Source organism: Pelobates fuscus, chromosome 9, assembly GCF_036172605.1.
Source record: "Pelobates fuscus isolate aPelFus1 chromosome 9, aPelFus1.pri, whole genome shotgun sequence".
In the NCBI taxonomy this organism is placed as follows: Eukaryota; Metazoa; Chordata; class Amphibia; order Anura; family Pelobatidae; genus Pelobates; species Pelobates fuscus.
The window spans coordinates 147,600,702-147,621,782 of record NC_086325.1 but is presented as its reverse complement, the minus strand read 5'-3'; the positions used below and the strand labels follow the sequence as shown (position 1 = coordinate 147,621,782).

Below are 21,081 nucleotides of genomic sequence, written 5' to 3'. Positions count from 1 at the left end.
AGGGTGGTACTTTGACATTGGAAAAATGTTCGTCAGCATCCATATTAATACAGAAGCAGCCCCTAAAGGTAGGTGTCACAGACACAAATATCCAAATCAAACATATTGTGATGCTAGTGTATGTTTTGGTTAGTGTTTTTTTCTTTTCTGTTTTATGCACCTACTGTAGACTGGGTGTGATATACAGGTGAGGGACAGCAGGAACAGAATACTTGTGCAGTGACACATCTTAAAGGGTAGGTGGCAGTAACGGGAGATGACTAATGGTATATAAGCTAAGCAAACTGACAGACTGTGCTCGTCAAACTGGAAGCACTAGCTTTAGCCAGATACAGAGATTGGATAAATTAGATGTCGAGAGCAAAACTTGCTCATGATTGATTGATATGTGGTGACCGTGGGTCTGATCTGACGTAGAAAGGGTTACTCACTAAAGTGGGAATTGTCTGGTATTCGTTGAATTTTAATTTTATAAGCCAAAATAGATTAAATAGATTTCCTTATTTTTTATTTTTATTTCAAGTATTCTGGCCTAAATTTTTATATTTGCTTTGGATTCCAGACAATTTAAACTTTAGGAAATAACCCTGGGAATGTTTCTGCAAAGCAGTGTGGAATGTTGTAAATATTCAACAGTAAGGAATGTGTGCAGCGTTCACACGTTTTCAGCCCTGTCGTAGCAGAAAAGTCTAGCAGAGCTCAAAGCATTTAAATAGTTTTGTGCCAAGGGATGGAGAGTCTAGCTGTGCTTGTGCCCTCCACAGGAGTTCATTATATGCTCCTCCACCCCTTGTCTCCAACTGTGAACCAGTCTCAGGTTTGAGGAGTTCAGAATGGAGTGATTATTTCATCTCTTTTCCGTGGTGCAGGCACTGGAATTTCCCTATAACTTTCTCCTTCTTCGTCCTCCTCACTCATCGGAGACTGAAACCCACTGTCGTCTGGTGTGGACTTGAGCTCTTGTGCATGGAAAGACTGGTTCTCTGTTTCTGGAGGGATAACCGTGCTGGCTGTTTCACCCTTTGGCATCTCACATGGCAGAACTGAAGGGAGATGTGTGCTGGATGGTTTTTCAGATGAATTGTCTTCTGATATGTCTTCAGGCTTATGAGGTGGATGATCTAGCACCAACTTTTGATCATCGTGCACAATATATTTTTGTGCCAACTCTTGCTCTCCACGTGCAACTTCCTGGACGTAGTGTGCCACAGCTTCTCGTGCCACCTCTTGAACATAATGTGCAACATCTGGGTCATCATAAGCCACATCATCTGCCATTTCATGTCTATCGTGTGCAACGTCTTGGTCACTGGATGTCAAATAGTCTGCCCCATCATGGTGATCATGTATTATATCTTCTTGAACCTCTATTGTACTATGTTTCTCCTGTGTGCTGGTTTGTGTCACCCCTTCATTTTCTGTCCTTAGGTCACTATGTGCCAATTCCTCAGCCATCGATCTTCCTTGTAATACATTTTCTTCATTTGTAACTTCCACTCGTTCGGACCTCTCTTCGTGAACAGGCCTTGACTGTTCTTGTTGTATCTGTGTAATGTGCACAGGCTCTTCCTCCAAAATCGGTTTCTCTGATATTTCTTCAGCATGAGTATCCTTAACTGGAACTTCCACATCAAACTCTTTCACAAGCATACCTCTGATTTGTGTAACATCGCTGGGCTCTGGCTCTTCAGGGATAACTGCGTTTGCTGGTGGTTCCTGGCAGGACTCCGGATAATCCGGGTCCTCGTCTTCCTGGATGAGAGACACCACCTGTCGCACCCTTCCGTGTCTACCTCCACTTGAGGATTCATTAGGATTGGCATACTGTTCACTCCAGTCGACCGATGGCTCATCCCCCAGTAAGTGTAGGTTTGGATCGCTGTTGTGCATCACTATACTGTCCCGGTATAAGTTGTGTTTCCGCTGAATGGCAGCCTCCTTAACCGCTGCAAGAGTAGAAAACCAGAGTTGGCAAATTAACAAGTGGCCTGACAAACATGCACCCACCACTAAATGTTAAATAGTTTGTATCCACCATACTCACCCTGCACAATATCTCTCATCACAGTCTGTAACACAACCTCTTCGTAAGTGTTCTCCACCAGAACAAATCGCGAGAGCTCCTCAAATATGAGTTCCTGATAACGTGGCAGCTCCTGGTAACATGAATATAAAGTGGACAGATTCAAGATCCAGGAATATCTAACAAATTAATTAATTGAAAAACCTTTCGGTACCGGCTATTTCCTTATCCCCTTTTACTTCTGAAGACTCCACCTGAGTGGACTCTGGTTAACGCAACTGTGAGTAGTCTGAGCATTCGGAATTAAAGTGAGCACTCAAATGGTTATGACTCCTAGATCAGATTCTATTCTATATTCTTAATGTTTTCGTTAAAATAGAGGAAGCTACATTAGTTCACTAATGCAACTACAAAATCATGGTGTACTGCAGCATCTTGCCATACTTGTTTTATCGGACTAATACTACTTTGAGATTAAAGGTTTTGCCACCTTCCTTCCTGTATCGGTTAAATACACAAATGCTTTAAAAAATAAATAAATAAATAAATAAAAAACAACCAAAACTTTGCAAATTACGATTAGCCGACTAAAACAAAAACAATGGTGAGATACTGCAGTATTCCATCATCTACCATATTACGTGAAATTATTTACAGAGTCAAATTTAAGGATTTGAGAATGCTCACGGCAACTGTCTGGGTGAATATAGGCGTACGGCGCCCATACCACTAAACCTACCATATTCTGCCATGTCTATTTACCAGAGAACATTAATCATGGCACTCTTAATGTTTCGGCAGTGTTCCTAATCCCCAGCCAGCAAGGATGTTTGAACATCATGGGGACTGTGGTTAACTCGGTAGTTAGCATGCTAAGGTGATCATACATTACTGATCTATATCTATTCCACTACTCTATTCCCTTTTGCCATTCTAAGACCATCTCTCCACCCCCCCACCCCCCCTTCTCATGCAAAATGTTTCCTCACCGATTTACACGTGGGTGCCAGCTTCTTCAGGAGGAATGGGATAATGATCTGCAGTAACGCTTCCTGAAAGAACTTCTTCCGAACACTGCTACTGTCGTAGTCGTATTTCTGCAAAAGTTACAGGGCGTACATTAACAAACAGCATTGGTAAAACACTTGGCATATTGTGCACTTCAGTTGTGTTTTTTTTTTTTTTTTTTTTTTTTTTTAATATATATATTCAGTTGTGTTTTTTTTTTTTTCTAAATAAAATTTTATCCCTGATCCACAAAATCAAAACTAAATTCTCAAGGGAACTATGGGAGTTAGAGTGCGACTTTACACCATATGCCAGAAAGTTTATTTCATAAAACTTTTTTTCACAGAGTAGAAAAGGAAAGAGAACTTGGTAAGGGACTAATTATATGCCAATTATACATTTATAAAAGAGGAGACCAACTCCAACTGCTCCCTTACCTTCAGAACACGTTCCAGAATACGCTGGATATCTTTACATAGGTTCTCATCGCCTTTAGATTTGTTCTGCTCCTGGTGTACCATCTGTTCAAATGTGAAGACTGCGTTGTCTGTTTGCTGGAGAGATAAGGGGGGGGGGGGGTGAGTTCAGACTTAACGAACAGATTGTTTGCTCCACAGAAACCAATCCTGATAAAAATGGTTGAATTCAAGGATTTTTTTTTTTTTTTTAGACAATCTTTATTTATTAGGTTTTTCCATTATTATCCAATACGTCAAAATAAAAGAAGGGTTTACAAAGGAAGCAGAGGGAGGGAAGTCAAACTGTTTCGTGTACAGAAGCGGTAATAAACTTTTCAGTTACAAAACATTGCGTATTTTCATGTGTACACATCTCGACTAGAATCAACAAATAGAATCCTGCATAGAACACGGGGTATGTCTGATAAATTCTAACTGAAGTCAGTGTTTATTCTTCTCTTAGGTTGTCTGATCGCGCCTGTCAGTGCTGGGTCTCTCACCCTTCTGAATCTCTCATGTAAGATGTATTGAACGGGCGCAACTGCGCTGCTGGGTTGTGTGTAACCCGTCTTCGTCTGCCCCTCTAGGGGGGGGGGGGGGTCAGGTCGGGTGGGTGAGTCTGAGTGGTCAGGGTCAGGTCGGGTAGGTGAGTCTGAGTGTTCAATGCCCCCTGTCCGAACTTGTCCATGTCAATGTGATGCCTAGTGGTAAGAGTAGAAACCTCGATCCCGATTACTCGGGAGTGGCCGTGTAAGTCCACCGTCTCGTCTCGTTATATTATGTCCGTGACCGAAGCTCAGTCTATGGGTCTTGAGGCGGAGGGACTGTCTTATGGACGGGGTGAGTATAGGGCCGAGGAGGAGGGCTAGGGGGGGGGGGGGGGGAGTCGGCAACAGCGGGGAGGTATCCGGCGATGGGTCCGCCCGCGTCACCCCGACAAAAAGCCCAACAACTCGTGTCTTCACAGACTCCCGTCTATTCGGTCCCCCGGCCCCGGTCACCCGCCGGCACACGAGCCGTGTACGCAATCCAGGGTGCCCAGAGTCTGGCGCACTTTTCCGCCGTCCCCCTGAGGTCAGCTGTGAGGCTCTCCATACTGTATATTTCTTCTACCGCCTCCATCCAGTTAGCTATGGTCGGGGCTATTGTGGTTTTCCAGCGAGTGGGGATTAGGCTCTTGGCTGCGTTTAGGAAGTGTCGCGTAAGAGATCTCTTGTATGCTCCCAGGGGCATCGCGGAGTGGTGTAGTAGCATCGGCAGGGGTTGCAATGGTATGTCCGAATCCAGTATCTCCCGGAGTTTCTCGTGGACTTGTCGCCAGAATGCCTCGATGGGAGGGCAGGACCACCAGATGTGTAGGTCCGTACCTTCGTCTGTCCCGCACCTCCAGCATGTAGCCGCTGGTAGCAACCCCATCTGATACAGCCTATGGGGGGTCCGATACCAGTTCGTCATGAGCTTGTAGTTGGTCTCTTGGAGTTTCGCACTGGACGTGCCTTGATGAGAGAGGATGTGTATCTTCTCCCAGTCTGCCTCCGAGAGGACTGTGCCCGTGCTTTGTTCCCATTTAGATTGGTATCGCGCAGTGGGGAGTCTGGCAGCCTGTATTATCATAGAGTATAGCGTGGAAATTCCTCGTGGTAAGTGTCGTTCCTCCGTACAGAGGGTCTCAAAGCCCGTCTTTTTTCTGAGTAGTAGTTGCTTACCCGGGAGGGTGCTGTGGTAGTGCTGGATCTGTAGGTAACGAAACCGGGTGAGCCCCGTTGGGGGGGCCGAGGTGGTTAGAGTCTCTAGCGGTTTTAGGCGAGTTCCCGCGCACCATTCGCCCAGATATGGAGTGTTCAGGTCAGTCAAGACGGCAATGTCCCTGGGGGCCAGTCCGCCTCCAATCTCCGGATTATGGATCACTGGGGTCAACGGGCTTGGGTTAGTAATGAGGTCGAGTTTGTACCGTATAGACGCCCAGATCTGTAGAGTAGCTCCAATAAGTGGGTGTGAGCGAATCTCAGTTGCCTGCGCGGGCCTCGGCAGCCAGGTTGCCCAGGGTAGACGTTCCCCGGAGGCTGCTCGCTCCAACCCTACCCATTGCTTATCCGTGTCTGGCACGTGCCAGTCTATCATCCTGAGGAGATGCGCCGCCTGGTAGTAGGCTTGAATCGAGGGTAGTGCTACCCCTCCCTGGCGCTTTGGCCTGATCAAGTGTGTGTATCTAAGTCTAGCTACTCCTGAAGCCCACACGAAGCGACTGATTGCCGTGGATATCTCGGTGAAGAGGGTTTTGGGGATATAGATGGGGATCGTCTGAAATAGGTACAGGAGGCGCGGCAGGAGGTTCATCTTGACCGCGTTTATTCTCCCGAACCAGGATATGCAGGACCCTCCCCATCTTTTCATGTCCGTGGCCAGTGTCCTCAGGAGGGGGAGGAAGTTTTCAGCGTAGAGCTTTGTCATGTCCCTCGTCAGCCAGATGCCAAGGTATTTAATGCGTTGCGTGCACCATCGGAAAGGGAAGTTAGCTTTCAGTTGGGTTGTTAGGTCGGGGGGGAGCACCAGGGGTAGTGCCTCGGATTTCCCTGTGTTCAGGCGCAGGTTGGAGAGCGCTCCATACTTATGAAAGGCCTGCAGCAGATTGGGGAGCGTTATTATCGGGTTACCGATAAAGAAAAGCAGGTCACCCGCATAGGCGGCTACTTTGTGTTCCATGTTAGCCACTTTAATTCCCGTAATGCCCCCATCCCGTCTGACCGCCGCTAGAAAGGGCTCCAGCGTGAGGGCAAACAGGAGGGGGGACAGGGGGCACCCTTGTCGCGTGCCATTGTTGATGGAGAATGCAGGGGATAGCGCTCCGTTTATCCTCAGGCGGGCCTTCGGGGATGTATACAGGGCCGCTATCCAGGAGCGAATGTTTGGGCCGAAACCCATATTCCGGAGGGTTTCTTCCATGAACTGCCAGTCGACTCTATCAAAAGCCTTCTCGGCGTCAGTGGAGAGTAGGAGGCCCCCCCGGGAGGAGGACGTAGCGGAATGAATTATGTTGAGGGCTCGGGTCGTATTGTCCTTTGCCTCCCGTCCCGGAATGAAACCCGTCTGGTCCGGGTGAACCAGGTCCGGCGCCACTCCCCCCACGCGGCGGGCCAGAATCTTTGTGAAGAGCTTGAGGTCCGCGTTGAGGAGGGAGATAGGTCTATAACTGGCGCAGGACGTGGGGTCCTTACCCTCTTTCGGGATCACCGCTACTGTTGCCATCAAGGTGTCCTCCGGGAACCTCCCACCCTCCAGCACCGAGTTAAGGCTCGTCAGCAGTTCAGGCAGGAGCTGTTCCTCAAATGTCCGCAGGTATGCCACCGGGAAGCCGTCCGGGCCCGGGGCTTTGTTCGTCTTTGCTGCCTTAAGGGCGCCTTTGAGCTCTTCCAGGGTTATTGGGGCGTCTAGGTCCTCGGTTTGTGTCTGCGTAAGCCTCCGGGTGAGGTGTTGTTCCAAGTATTCCTGGATGTCGGCCCGTCTCCGTTGGACCGTCTCCGCATCGTTCCCTTTCGGTAGGTTGTACAGTTTCGAGTAGAATTCCCTGAATTCGTTCATGATGGCTTCTGGCTTCCGCTCGGGGGGTGAATTAGTCTTATGCAGGACTGTAATGCTGGACCGTCTCCTTTTCTTGCGAAGCATGCGGGCCAGCAGGCATCCGCATTTGTTCGAGTTTTCGTAAAAGAATCTCCGGGACCTGCGGAGTGTGTGCGTCAAGTTTCGTGACAGAAGGGCACGGAGGTTCCTCCTCGCCTCTAGCAAGGGGCGGAGATTTTCCGCCGTCGGATCGGCTCTGTGTGTTTTTTCGAGTTGCGCTGCGAGTTCGTGTAGGTCCTTCAGTGCAAGATTTTGTTCTCGTTTGCGTCTCGTGCAGGTCTTTATAAAGTGGCCGCGTAGGACACATTTGTGAGCTTCCCATCTCACTTGAGGGGAGGTATCCGAAGCTGGGTTCTCCAAGAAGTAGCGCCGAATGACCTCCCTCGTATCCGTACATACTACTGGGTCCCCGAGCACCTGTTCATTCAACCTCCATTGTCTGTTTCTGGGTTTAAACAGGGGAGAGCGTAGCGAGGCTAGAACTGGGGCATGGTCCGACCATATCGTCGTCTGGATGTCGCAAGACATAAGGAGGTGCAAGTATTCCTGGGAAATCAAGATATAATCCAGGCGGCTATGGCCAAGGTGGACCTGTGAGTAGAACGAGAAGTCCTTATCGTCAGGGTGGAGTACTCTCCAGGTGTCGGCCAGTCCCGCGTCTCGTAAGACCTTCCCGATCGTCCGGATACAGAGCCCGGAGTGTGAGCTGCAGCCTCTAGAGGTGTCGAGTCTGGGGTCTAACGGAACATTAATGTCACCGGCAACGATGAGCAGGCCCTCTCGGAACTGTTCTAATAGTTGGAGGGTCTTAGAGAGGAATCGGTGTTGTCCCGTATTCGGGGCGTAGAGTGAGGCCAACGTGTATTTCTTATCGGCAATCGTACCCTTAAGAAATAAGTAGCGCCCGTTAGGATCGATTTTCGAATCCGTGCAACAGAACGGAATGTGTTGGGCGAAAAGGATTGCCACTCCTGCCCTTTTTGCCGACTGGTGGTTTGCGAAATACCCAGTTGGGAACCTCGAGTCCCCCAGGGAGGGGGGGGCAGTACCCTTAAAGTGGGTCTCCTGGAGGAATGCTATAGAGGCCCGCGCCGCCCACAGGGACCGAAGCAGGTGGGACCTCCTTTCCGGGGTGTTCAGACCTCTCACATTGTTGGTCCAGAGCCGCAGGGGGGCCGGGTCAAAACCACCACCCGAACGCCCCGCCATAGCCGACAGGGGGAGGGGGGGGGTGGGTTCTGTGGGCCGGGGGGGGGGAGGGGGGAAGGTAGTCAGTGGGGAGGGCGGGGGTGTAGGGGAAACTCGTCAGGGGGGGGGGGGAGGGGGAGTCCGTAGGGTCGGGAGGTAGGTCAGGAAGTAGCGGATATCCCGCTATCAGGATTAATTGGACTTGACTGTGTGGGAGGTGTCCGACAGGTCTGAGTCCCCTGTCCCTTTAAATAACTCAGTCACCCGCGGTCCTCCCGTCCGTTACCCTCAGTCTGTCCGCGGGGTCGTACGCGTGATCCGTACAGGTAGAGTCAGAGCACTCTGTGTAAGGCGCGGTGAGACAACTAGTATGTGTAATACATAACGTCCGGCCCTCGGCCGTTCTAACATGAGCAAAACAAGCATAAGCAAAACTAACACCATATCTAATACTAAGGTCTAGGTAAGCATCTGGTTTCAGCTGGTCTTTAACATGGTAGGGGGTCTAACTCTCATCTAACTGACCAATACTCAAACCCCCTCTCCCCGGGCACCGAGGCCCAACGTGTTTAGCGGAACCCAGTGGAACACATCATACACCCCCGCCTCCCCCCAACCCCAGCCACCCCCCCGGAGGCAGCCAAGCCCGGAGGTTTAGTCTGTTCTCTCGAGTCCAATCAGGCCCATGCCCTCCAAAGACCCGTCCCCCACCCAAATCCCGGGAGGGTCTAACGTTTAATCTGTTCGCTTACCCTGATAATCCACGGGGGGGGCGAGCATCCGGGCTGGGGATTCTCTTATTCTCCGTGCGTCCGGCGGTGGGCTGCTCGTTTCCCGTCTCCGGTTGGGGGCCAGCGGCGTTTCCAGCAGCCAGTTACGGGTGCGCACGTGGGGTAGTCGCAGTGCTCGCAGTGTGGGGGCCACATCATCAGGCCAGCGGATGTGCAGCCAGGTGTTGCCCTGTCGTATCTGCAGGCTGAAAGGGAAGCCCCAGCGGTAGGGCACATTCTTCTCTCGCAGCATGGCCGTTATGGGCCGTAGTGCTCTCCTCGCGTCTAAGGTCAGGCTAGAGAGGTCCTGGAACAGTGCCACGTTTGCTCCCTGGAACATTATATTATCGGAGCCCCTAGTGGCCGCCATTAGTGCGTCTTTCAGGCTATAGGCGTGGAGGCAGCATAGCACATCTCTGGGTTTCCCATCTTGCCTTGGGGGGCCCAGGGCTCTGTGAATCCGGTCAAATTGGATTGTCTCAGGGCAATTGCGGCCTAATATCTGCCTGAATAGGGCCTGCACTTTTTCTGGCAGTGGGGTTGAGTCCGGTTCCGGTAGGCCGCGGATGCGTATGTTTTGGCGGCGGCTCCGGTTTTCTAAATCCTCTACCTGTCGCCTCAGTGTTAATAGCAGGTTCCCCTGCCTAGTGGTGGCTATCTCGGCCGACCTGTGTTGGGATCGGTTGGCCTCAGCTTCCGTCTCTAGTGCCTCCACCCGTACCTCCACTGCTGTCAGCTCGGAGCGCATGGCGGTTATCTCCTCACGCATGGCTGCTCGGAATTCTTTCATCATTGCAGTGGAGTCCGTCTTCGTGAGCATGCTGGACGAGATCCGGGTAAGTTCTTGCCGAATCATAGTTAATGCGTCCATCTGGTCTCCGTCTTCGGAGGGGACTCCCGCGTTTTCCACCTCGGGGGAGGCCGACGCCATCTTAGCGCTCGGCCCGGCGGAGCGAGAATCAGACGGCGTGGAAACAAAGTCGTCCAGGGTACCTCTACTGCTCCTCGGGGAACCGGTGTTGGGGGTCCCCAGAAGCAGGTGTCGCTTAGTTCTCACCATTTAGGGCTCGTTTGCAGGCTTAGATAGCTGTGAATATAGGCCGAGGGCACGGAGCTCACCGACTACACGTCTGCTACCATATAAACAACTCCAGCATCCTTCTGTGGTCCACACTCCTATTAAGATACTTCTCTACTAAAGTGTGTTTGTTACTCTGGAAGTAACAAAACTCTTTTTTTTTTTTTTTCCCCAACGAAAGTAGCTCACTTGCATACATGCATGGTTTCTGCATATCTCCCATAAACCTCTGTGAAAGATACAGAAAAGACAAACTGTGGGTTTTCCCAAATTGGGCCTGTTGTTCCATTCGGATTTAAATAGCCGATCTGGAAAAATTCTCCAACTCAGCCTTAGTCCCCAAATTGCTCTTTTTGCTTTGTTTATCATCTGGATTGGATTGTCGAAAAGTAGGAGTTTAGCGAATAACCCTGTTACACGGCACAATAATAAATTGCTGCAAACAAGTAGCGCTAAGAGGAGAGCAGCAGTTGTAGTAAGGTTTTAAATTCACCCTCAACTAGAACTTAAATAATACACAAGGCTGAAGGGAGACTATATTAACTAAAATACGGCCTTGAGAACACACAATCCATTAACAAGGCTCAGAATTCCAATATTCACTAGCCACCGGCAAGTAAAAATTTGCTCCTGATGAGTATGCTATGTACTCTCCATGCCTGCAGGGACCAGTAAGGTTTAGGCCCGGCTAGTATTGTAGAACAGCAAATTTTAAGCCCTGCACGCAAGACGTTTTGTTTGATAGCCTAGTCCTCTATAATGATACAAAATAGATCTTGATAAATACTTGGATTATAAGGCAAAGACTCTGATTTTGTAATCTGGTAAACAGCCATTGTATTTTAAAAGTCAACCTCTGCCATTTACAGTCCCTTCAGACACCATTAACCCCATAAGGACACATGACGGAAATATTCCGTCATGATTTCTTTTTATTTCTGAGTTGTGTCCTTAAGGGGTTAATGGGGCACCTGTATGTAATTGACGAAGGAAGTACTTTTCAGACAAACACAGCTAAAACAAGATTATATTAAGCCTATGTACATCGTGTAGTTATTACGTAGCTTTACAGAGAATTTTTCGCTGACCAATGAATTGTAAACTGAAATCCTAATTGTAAAAACGGAGGGCAAAATAGCCAACCTGTGTGAAAATCGCAGTTGGAGATTTTAGCCAGCAGAGGGCACTATTGGTTCATAATTGCACTAGAATGTAAAATCACTCTAGATAAAGCTCGTTGGTTGAGTGAAGTGTAGAAAAGGGACAATTTATGCAAGCAGGTTACCCAGACAACCCATAGTTAATCTTCCCAGGTAATTGAGTGAGAGATAAAAACCATGAGATTGTTTTGTGTGATTTTTATAAAAAAAAAGTTAGCTGGACCCTTACCTCTCTCATGAGTATCTGTGCTCTTTGTTTAAAGACAGCTGGACTTCCTACGTCAAACCTCTGCTGCAATCCCTCTAGATTTAGTTGATCCATCTTCTCGTAGCAAGGCTGCATCTTCACTGGGTGGTAGGCCAGCTGGGATATCTTTTCCATATGCTGGTGAGGGGAAAGAAAAGCACATGTTTACACAGTCTTCCTCTGGAAAATATTCGGTTGTCCTCTATATCCCTCAAGCAGCGCAGTGTTAGGTGCCTATCGATGCCTTGTTCAAACACGAACTACCAAACATTGCGCACCATAACAGGTCCGCCACGTCAGCTATATGGGCTGCAACAGCCAATCATCACACTCCCCTCCACGTGCTGCGAATGTTTAATGTTGTAATCCACATCATAATGTTTAGCATTACGACAATCAAAACATATAGAGAGCAAAATTAACAGGCGTAGAATGAAGCCTTGGAGAACACGAACGCGTAAGATGGTGTGGGCTGTAATAAGTATTCTAAGCCAGGCTCCGTTGTTGTAGTTGGAAGCTTACAGGGAGCAAAATCATCCAAGCTTGGTTTTGGGTTAAGGGAGTTATGGATATGAATAGGAGTGTTATACATTAGTCATCGTTCAGCTCAAGGATGGAATTATGATTTACACACAGTAGATTTTTACACTCACATCGCTGTGAACTGCAACTATAACCATTTTTAGCCAGATGCAAAAAGATGGCAGTTGTAATCCACAGCATCTGTACATATATGTCCCCTATGTTTGCCCAGTGTTTGCTGCTGGGCGATAAACTATAGCAAACTAAAGAAAATCCCTTAAGTCACACGCAAGGTCATCCCTATTGTGTGAACTCTTTATATGAACACTGATATATTGTGATCACTTTCTAGTTTTTAGTTCCCAATTTTAGCCACAAGCTTCCTCTGCGCCCAAACACCCGAAGCATTGTACACCACACGTCCTGGGTCCGAAACTTCAATTTAGCAACCTTTACCTCTCCAAGCTTCTCTTTTCCTCCCCCGTTGACCAGATTCATGTTCATGTCGGTGATCTCTCTGAAAAGAGTTTCTCGGACCTCAGCAAATCCCTGGCTAGTGGGTACCATCAGGGCTTCCAGGATAGATGGGATGTGCGACTGGACGTGATTCCTCACACACAGCTCAGACTTTGGCAATACAAAAGCTTGGGGGACAAAAAATAAATAAATCTGCATATTAGACAAATATTTGGTGAAAGTCAGACACACACTAGACACTATTTAAATTATAAACTCCTTGTTTTTTCCCCCTCCACTAGACGATCCTCACTTATAACTGAAAGAAAAAATCCATTAATTAAGTAGATCTTGTTTTCCCAGTGATGTTCCACAGTCATTCTACGATAACATTTAGCAATACGTGGAATTCCTTATTTTGACGATCGTGTTTTTCCATCAGTAGTTTTGTCCAAGAGGCAGTTACAGTCGTTAGAGAGTATTTTACTGTAAATTAAAGAATTAAACCGGCCCTCCGCCTTCCATGTTCTGTATCTGCCCGTACCTCTTATCTTGTTATATACGTGTTCTTTGCAGGAAATGATTTGGTCCATATCAGTTCGGATCTGGCTCTCCATTTCTGGTGTCTTCTCTGTGCATTTCTTCCCCAGCGCTTCGTAAAACTGCTTTGTCTGCTCGTGCACCAAACGATACACAGTGTCGGAAATCTAAGCAAATACAAGCAAAAACACAAGAACATTAACAGTTTGTTCATCTAACACTAAACAGATTACCAGGTCATAAAATGCACAGACTTTTTTTTGGTGAATCTGCTTTTTAAACAGAGGTTTGACCTGTTTCTGAAGAGTCTTATTTATTGTTTGCACGTGTTCTTTAGCCATTAAAATCACTTCACTACAGTTTATCTCCCCAGTGTTGTAAGTGGTTATGGTGTTATGGTGTTGTATTATTTTTGATGTGGTACTATTACAAGAGTCAGCAAGGTCAGCGTAGCCACATTATTAGGTAACAGACATTGTCACATATTCCATCGGTAGGATAGGATATATGTTTAAAAAATAACAAAGAAGAAAAATATTAAACACAGGGGAGCATTTCAGACACCCGTGTCCCTGGTCTATCCTTTCAAGCACATTCACTCCACTACCTCTTTCACGTGCTACAACTTACTTTCTCTGAGTCACCTTCCATGCCCCTCTTTTTGCCAGACAACTCTCCTCGCTCACTTGGAATCAGCATGTCTGTTCACATCTCCCTATGGCTCCCATGTCCAAAACCTCCATTATAATGCACGCACATCCTATATCCGAAACTGCCTAGCTTATTCAGTAAACTGTATTACTGCTTTTTTACTCCAAACACACAGATGGGCACTGGTCAATAAGGACCCTGCATCTAACTTCTTCCGACATATATTCCGAATCCCGGGCATCTTCCTAGTCCCTACTCATGTATTCACTCACTCACTCATCCATCCATCTCAATCTTCTCATTTATACCGCTCTTTTCAGGAATGTCCGCTAGGCTTCCCCTACTGTCGCAAAGAACCAGTCACTCATGTGCCAGGAGGCGAGTCACTGACGGTGAACGTTGTACAAATTAGGAAAACGCAAACAAACTGTGAAACGTTATATAAACCCGAGAAAGAAAAAAAACTAAAGTAATTCAGGATCTGAAGTGGGCCTGGGTTGGTGTTGTGTTTTGTACAGTTTGTTGGCTTTGCTTATTTTATTAAAATTTTCCAAATATAGTTATTTTTATGTGTAATACAATTTTGGTAACTGTAGTTGCAGCTTTGTGATAATTACAAGGCATGGCTAATGGAAGTACAATTTACCATTAGAATAGCCCTACAATGAAAGCACAATAAAACGAGGGGGAGCCTTGCAAACCACCAGTTCTTTTCCCAGAGGATCAACGTAAGAGCGGAATTTTGAGGATATGGGCTTTCATGTTTTCCTGCCTTAAACAATTGGGCAGCTCTGCTTGTATTTTTGTAGCACTTTTCAATGACCCACCCATTGCAGTAACTTGATAAGAGAAAGTTCTGTAAGGGTGCAATGGCTTTCAAAGGGCAGACTGTGGAGCTCTTTGACGCAATTGTACACGGTGCTGTTTTACTGCCGTGGAGCTCTGTGATGCACTGATATACTGCATGGTTTTACTGCCTAGAGAGCTCTGTGATGCACTCATACACCATGCTGTTTTACGGATGCATGCATATACAGTGATAAGGGTGTACTAATACACAGGGGGCACCCTGCACACAGCAAGGGCAGACAGAATGTTAGGAGTAACAAGCCAACTGTGAATGCAAAACCTAGAGAGAACAGGATATACCAAGCGAATTATGTACTCAGAGAAGCAGGATGTACCAAGTGATCTGTGCAGGAACAAACAAGGATGGGGGGGAGGGAGGGGGCATTTCAGCTCAGTAAAGACATCTAGAAATTAAATCAACTAAATCAATTCACTGGGATGCACAACTATCGCGTTTCTCGCCGTCTTACCAAGAAATCACATGTTAAAAATGTAATTAGTTATTCTGCAACAAAAGTTTATTCTGCAATTACAAATGTTGCGTGATCCGAGGTCTAGTAGTAAATAAACATGGCTGCCTCCTGTGGCTTTTAATGCCAGTAGTGCCCGGACTCCCACGTTTTAAGTTATCAAACCGTCTGTCTTAGAATGCTTTGAATTCTTAACTCGGGGCCATCCCCTGCGTTCACTACTGATAAAGAAGAGTTCCTAAGCAGAAAAGTCCATTAGTTCTCCTGAGAGGGGGCCAGCAGAGGGGTAAAGTTTGACACAAACTGGAGTCTGCCATCAACATACTTTTACACCTTAATCACTCCAATCAGTGGTGTTTATAATGGTGCTTATTGCCTCGATAAACATTGTATATCAGTAGCAAGATTCCATGTATTTGCCATCAACCTAAAGTGTCTGATGTTGACTAGAGACGGACAGCCATGCTCTAGTCTAGAAGTAAGAGTGTTTGAAGTCAAATCCTGGAATGTAGAAATGTCAAAATGTCACAGCCTAATTATATGTCCTTTAGCGTGACTCACCATCAGAATGTGTTGTGCAAGATACATACACCCTTTGTGCAAAATAAAACACATTGCAACATAGCTCTTCATAACCCACAATGTTAGAACACTAGAGCAGTTGTCATGGAAACCAATAGAATATTGCAGCTGTTTGGTTTATTTAAAGCATTATTCCCAGAATTGCTCTTTCGACACATTGCCTATTGTATTGTTGTCTACGCTGTACTTAACAGTCTAAGCCAGGGGTCCTCAAACTCCGGCCCCCCAGATGTTGCTGAACTACAACTCCCATGATTCTTTGAATTACATAGATAGCCAGAGAATCATGGGAGTTGTAGTTCAGAAACATCTGGGGGGCCGGATTTTGAGGACCCCTGGACTCTACGCATTAACCCTTGCACTGACCCTTTACTGAGGACCTATCCTTCCTACCTATTACAATGAATACAGTTTCCTAGAAGAAACTACCATGACGAACTTAAACGGAGAGCGTTCTAAATATCCTTCCACGCTTGAGAACAGTGTTGTTAATCCAACTGATTGAAACATTAACATTTAAGGCAGGAACGTGAAGAAATCTCTAAAGACCCAACTCTAGTGCAGTTTGCCCCTATATACATTGAAACTGGCTTAACATTTCAAGTCTGACACAAGTCAGACCCTTAAGTTACTTGCCACCGGAGGGCTGGAGGGTAAGCAAGGCAAAGGGCCACATGTTAACCCCTTCATGATACGGATATAGTAGCAGTGATTTCTCTCACTTTTGTCATATAAGGGTTAATAGGAACAAAACCGTAAATGTCAACATGCCACACACCCTGCTTTAATGTCTAGATTAACCTTTCTCGCACCAAAGGACTCTTTGCATGCATTCCTTCTGGCATAGGAGGGGTTAAAAGTAAGACTATTTAGAGACTGGGTGCACCAAGCATATTAAAAACTTATAGCAAAAACAAACAAGGCATGTCATGGGTGTGGGGGCATCAGAGGTCACATGTACTTTCATTTCCATAGCCTATCTTAAGACTCTTATATGGAGAGTGCTTGTAAATTGGAGTGTTTTCTTTACACTTATCTCAGCTGCACTTTTGCAAGATAAGAAGAACACACAGGGATATCAGCAAAAGGCTGCCAGAGGAATCAAACCCTCCCAAGTGTGAACAGGCTGGCTCTAGAAAACCTTTACCCTGCAGCAAAGAAAAACCTCCGACTTTTAACCACACTGAATCATCTGGCCACCATGTGTCCTCGTTGGTTCTGCATGCTCTATTTAAAGACAATCCTCTTCCTGTGTCCCCCGCATGTTACATTGTGACTCACCATCAGCCAAGCTCTCTGCTTCTCCTGGGGTTTCCCCCTCAGTTTTGGACAGATGATATTTTTGAGATCAGGGATGAGGTCATCCATCACCAGGTTACAAAGGACCTGCACACAAAATAAAATAAACCATTCTGTTAGTACTAACTTAATGGTGAACAGGGTTCCAGGATGGAGTACAGAGACTCTAGAACAGAGGTAGTCAACCTACAGCGTTCTAGATGAGGACATCTCCCGCAGCTATAATGCTGGCAAAGCATTAGGGGAGATGTAGTCCACAACAATTTGAGTACTGAAGGTTTCCTACCACTGACCTAGAATCTGTAATAAGTCCAGGTTCATCATGGGGTTTTTTTTCTAGACACATCCAATTTCTTCATACTGATGGACTACAAATGAAGAGTGCTTCCCTGTATCATGAAGCAATCATATGCTGCAGGAGAGAGATCAAGTTAAGCCAAGCAGTTCTTCTGGGAATCCTCCTTGATTGGTAATCTGATTTCCCTCTCGTAGCACATGAATGCTACATACTGCAAGGAAGCACTATTGATTTACATCCTATCCGAATTAAGAAGGTATGCATAAAGATAAAGGCTCATATGTGATTGTTTTTCTCCAATCTGCCTTGGACTACATTCCTGACTTGTTGTCGTGGAAACTATGGCAGTTTTGGCAACCCTAGATGGGGTAGCTCTTAGAGAGAGAGAGAGAGAGAGAGAAGATGCTGACCTGCACTTGGTTACCGCACAGCATGTCCCAAGTCCCATACTGATCCCGTGCTTGTCTGTAAAGTCGCACAGAGTCTGTAAATGCCGCTGATTCCACCCGAGGTTCCTCCGGGATGCCTAGAATGCAGATAGAATGTTTTTATCATCAAGTGTGCACTTTTACCACTTAGTAACAGTCTGTCCTCTGTAACACTTTCCACTTTGTTCGGTAGCTGTGCTTGGCGGTTTCAACACACAGCACACCATGTGCGTGTATGCTGATATGCCCATATTTGCACACATATGCTGAGGCCCATTTGCCGTTCATGCCTCACACGGATTGCTCCTAGGACACTGCTGCTAGGCAACACACAGTCTGATGTAAAAATATATGAAATCTGGAGCCGTGTGAGTAAATAAGTGCGGCATTTAGATTTCAGATAACAAGCTGCCAGATTTTGTCTATTTATCAAATCCCAGCTCTGGGAACAAAGTCTAATGCTGATAATTATTAACCCTTCGTATCATCCATGTTCTCTCTGCCATTGCATTGTATGTAATGATCTAGTGTGGCTATAGTTAATCCGATTACCCGATGAGGAGTCACCTGCTATACAGTCAGCTACAAAAATATGGATAAATTATACGGTTCCTTGGAGACCCTCCAATTACTTGTTGTGCCAATGTTCCCACAAGTGCCCTGGCAAGGCCCACTCTATTCCAGTGCCAGGGCACTGTTACTGTACCATCTGGAGAGAATGAATAGGATTCCTCTTAAACAAGGAATACTTCTAATAAATGCATCCAGAAAGTAGCAGCAATATTAATACAGACGTTCAGGATACATTTTGTGTGTCGGAGTTAAAATGGACACCTGGTAACCATCTCCATTCACATCACAAATCTCCCTTTAAAAAGAAGTTTCCCCCATTTAGTTTCCCCTCCTACACTTTTCATGCAGACAGGGATTTTGCAACAAAAACCTGTTGCAGGTGTGCGCCATACAAGTGCAATTGTGTGTGTCTAGGTGTAGGTGTGGACCTGGCTGTCTGAGGAGCGAACAGGAGGACAAAAGGGATACGCAGAGAAAAGGTAATAAGTAGGGAGATGACAGAGTGCAGTGAAAGCACGATTGTAATAGGAGACAAGACGGGTAGAAAGTAGGATAGGGGATTAAACAGGAAGTAAGTAAAGTCCTATACTTTTGAATAGCAACACAAAAACACGGACAGAGACTACAGGTGAGGGGAATTTCCTGCTCCCTCCCTAGAGCCAATTACCCCTATAGTAATTTTGTTTGACCTTTCATTACTGCACGCTACTTCTCTGGCACAGTACTCACCATAACATTACTGTCCTGCTTCCTCCCTAGTACTCTACTCATCATAATAGCATGCCTGCATCGTCCCTAGAACCTTGGCCAACAAGTCACTATATTTTGCTGCATGCTTACTACCTGGTGCTCTGCTCAACATACCCTCAAAGCATGATCATCCCAAGATACTTCGATCATGGTATCAGTGCTGCCTACTACCACCCTAATCACACCTCCAGCTATCTCCCCAATACTCTGCTCACCGTAATCACACCTCCAGCTATCTCCCCCATACTCTGCTCACCGTAATCACACCTCCAGCTATCTCCCCGATACTCTGCTCATCGTAATCACATCTCCAGCTATCTTCCTGATAGCATACTCTCTGTAATCACACCTCCAGCTATCTCCCTGATACACTGCTCACCGTAATCACACCAGCTATCTCCCCGATACTCTGCTCACCGTAATCACACCTCCAGCTATCTTCCTGATAGCATACTCTCTGTAATCACACCTCCAGCTATCTCCCTGATACACTGCTCACCGTAATCACACCAGCTATCTCCCCGATACTCTGCTCACCGTAATCACACCTCCAGCTATCTTCCTGATACTCTGCTCACCACAATCACACCTCCAGCTATCTCCCCAATGCTCTGCTCACCATAATCACACCTCCAGCTAACTCCCCGATACTCTGCTCACCGTAGTCACACCTCCAGCTATCTCCCCGATACTCTGCTCACCGTAATCACACCTCCAGCTATCTTCCTGATAGCATACTCACTGTAATCACACCTCCAGCTATCTCCCTGATAGAATACTCACTGTAATCACACCTCCAGCTATCTCCCTGATAGCATACTCACTGTAATCACACCTCCAGCTATCTTCCTGATCGCATACTCACTGTAATCACACCTCCAGCTACCTTCCTGATAGCATACTCACTGTAATCACACCTCCAGCTATCTCCCTGATAGCATACTCACTGTAATCACACCTCCAGCTATCTCCCTGATAGCATACTGTCAGGGAGATAGCTGAAGGTTTGATTACAGTGAACAATCTCCCTGATACTCTGCTCACAGTAATCACCCTTCCAGCTATCTCCCCGATACTCTGCTCACCGAAAGCACAGCTCCAGGTACCTCCCTAATACTCTGCTCACCATAACACTACTACCTGCTACCTCCCTAGTACTCTGTTTACTATAACAGCACATACATCTATCTCTCTGGCAGTCAGCTCACCAGCCACTATTTGCTCTGCCCTCTGGCCTAGTACTTTTTTGCCAAATCCCCAATGCATGTTCCTGCCTAAGTGTTCTGCTTGCCCTGCTGGCTCTCTGATGTGCTCACCATCATTGCAATGGCGGACGCAGTCTTGAAAAACAGCGCTCCACCTCTCTTGCTCCCGCTCGTTCATTACACAGAACTGATAATGCAGGCAATATGGGTGCCACAGAATCACCGGGTACTGAGTCGCACATTTCATCTGTCCACTTCCTGCCTTCACTTTTCCACCTGGACAAAAAAAAAAAAAAAGAAGAGGCATTAAGTTTATGGAACATTCCGAACTCATAAAAAGAAAAAAAAAAAATAGCCAACACAAATATTATACCCACACACCTGGCACACTGGCATTAAGCAATTCAGCATATTGATCCAAGGATGTCAGCACTCTGTACCCAGCACAGTTAATGCCAGCTCTTGGCTGCAGACCGCGCTCATACGCCTGTTACAGAAAGAAATGAGTGGTGAGTAATATCTTTGGTGAAATGACAACCACCCCTATTAAATGTTGTGTGTCAGACTCACAATCTTGTTCTCGTATAGCACTGGGCCATAATGATGAGGAACAAGACAAAAGCGGTTCCTCCATTTCTTGGTGTCATCCAGGTACTGGAAGAGGTTCCCAGAAAATATTACCCGGTCTTTTAGAGGAATCTAAGGAAAATGGTTAAAAAATAAATAAACCAAATTATTACAAAGGAAAGAGACAAATAGGATTCATAAAACGTTGGTTCATTGTGGAGAAGAGTATAAATATGTACTTGTTCCACGGTCTCCAATTAACCCGTAATTGTCCAATAAATGATTCACCATTTAAAAATGTCCTTCACTATGCCTTGTAAATGGATGATCATCTCCAACTC

General features: G+C 46.5%; 1 protein-coding gene across 1 annotated transcript in view; it reads right to left on the bottom strand.

The window, feature by feature from the left end:
• Nucleotides 1-94: 94 nt before the first annotated feature.
• Nucleotides 95-21,081, bottom strand: part of LOC134573693 (protein Niban 2-like) — an 85,007-nt gene continuing 64,020 nt past the window's right edge. The window contains exons 5-16 of the mRNA XM_063433475.1: nucleotides 20,744-20,872; nucleotides 20,555-20,660; nucleotides 20,285-20,449; nucleotides 17,628-17,743; nucleotides 16,902-17,006; nucleotides 13,073-13,235; nucleotides 12,529-12,716; nucleotides 11,533-11,688; nucleotides 3,469-3,585; nucleotides 3,013-3,120; nucleotides 2,045-2,156; nucleotides 95-1,946 (exon numbers count right to left, since the gene is read on the bottom strand). Of these exons, the coding sequence (XP_063289545.1) occupies nucleotides 829-1,946; nucleotides 2,045-2,156; nucleotides 3,013-3,120; nucleotides 3,469-3,585; nucleotides 11,533-11,688; nucleotides 12,529-12,716; nucleotides 13,073-13,235; nucleotides 16,902-17,006; nucleotides 17,628-17,743; nucleotides 20,285-20,449; nucleotides 20,555-20,660; nucleotides 20,744-20,872 (2,583 nt within the window). The 3' untranslated portion in view covers nucleotides 95-828. The remainder of the gene's footprint in view (nucleotides 1,947-2,044; nucleotides 2,157-3,012; nucleotides 3,121-3,468; nucleotides 3,586-11,532; nucleotides 11,689-12,528; nucleotides 12,717-13,072; nucleotides 13,236-16,901; nucleotides 17,007-17,627; nucleotides 17,744-20,284; nucleotides 20,450-20,554; nucleotides 20,661-20,743; nucleotides 20,873-21,081) is intronic.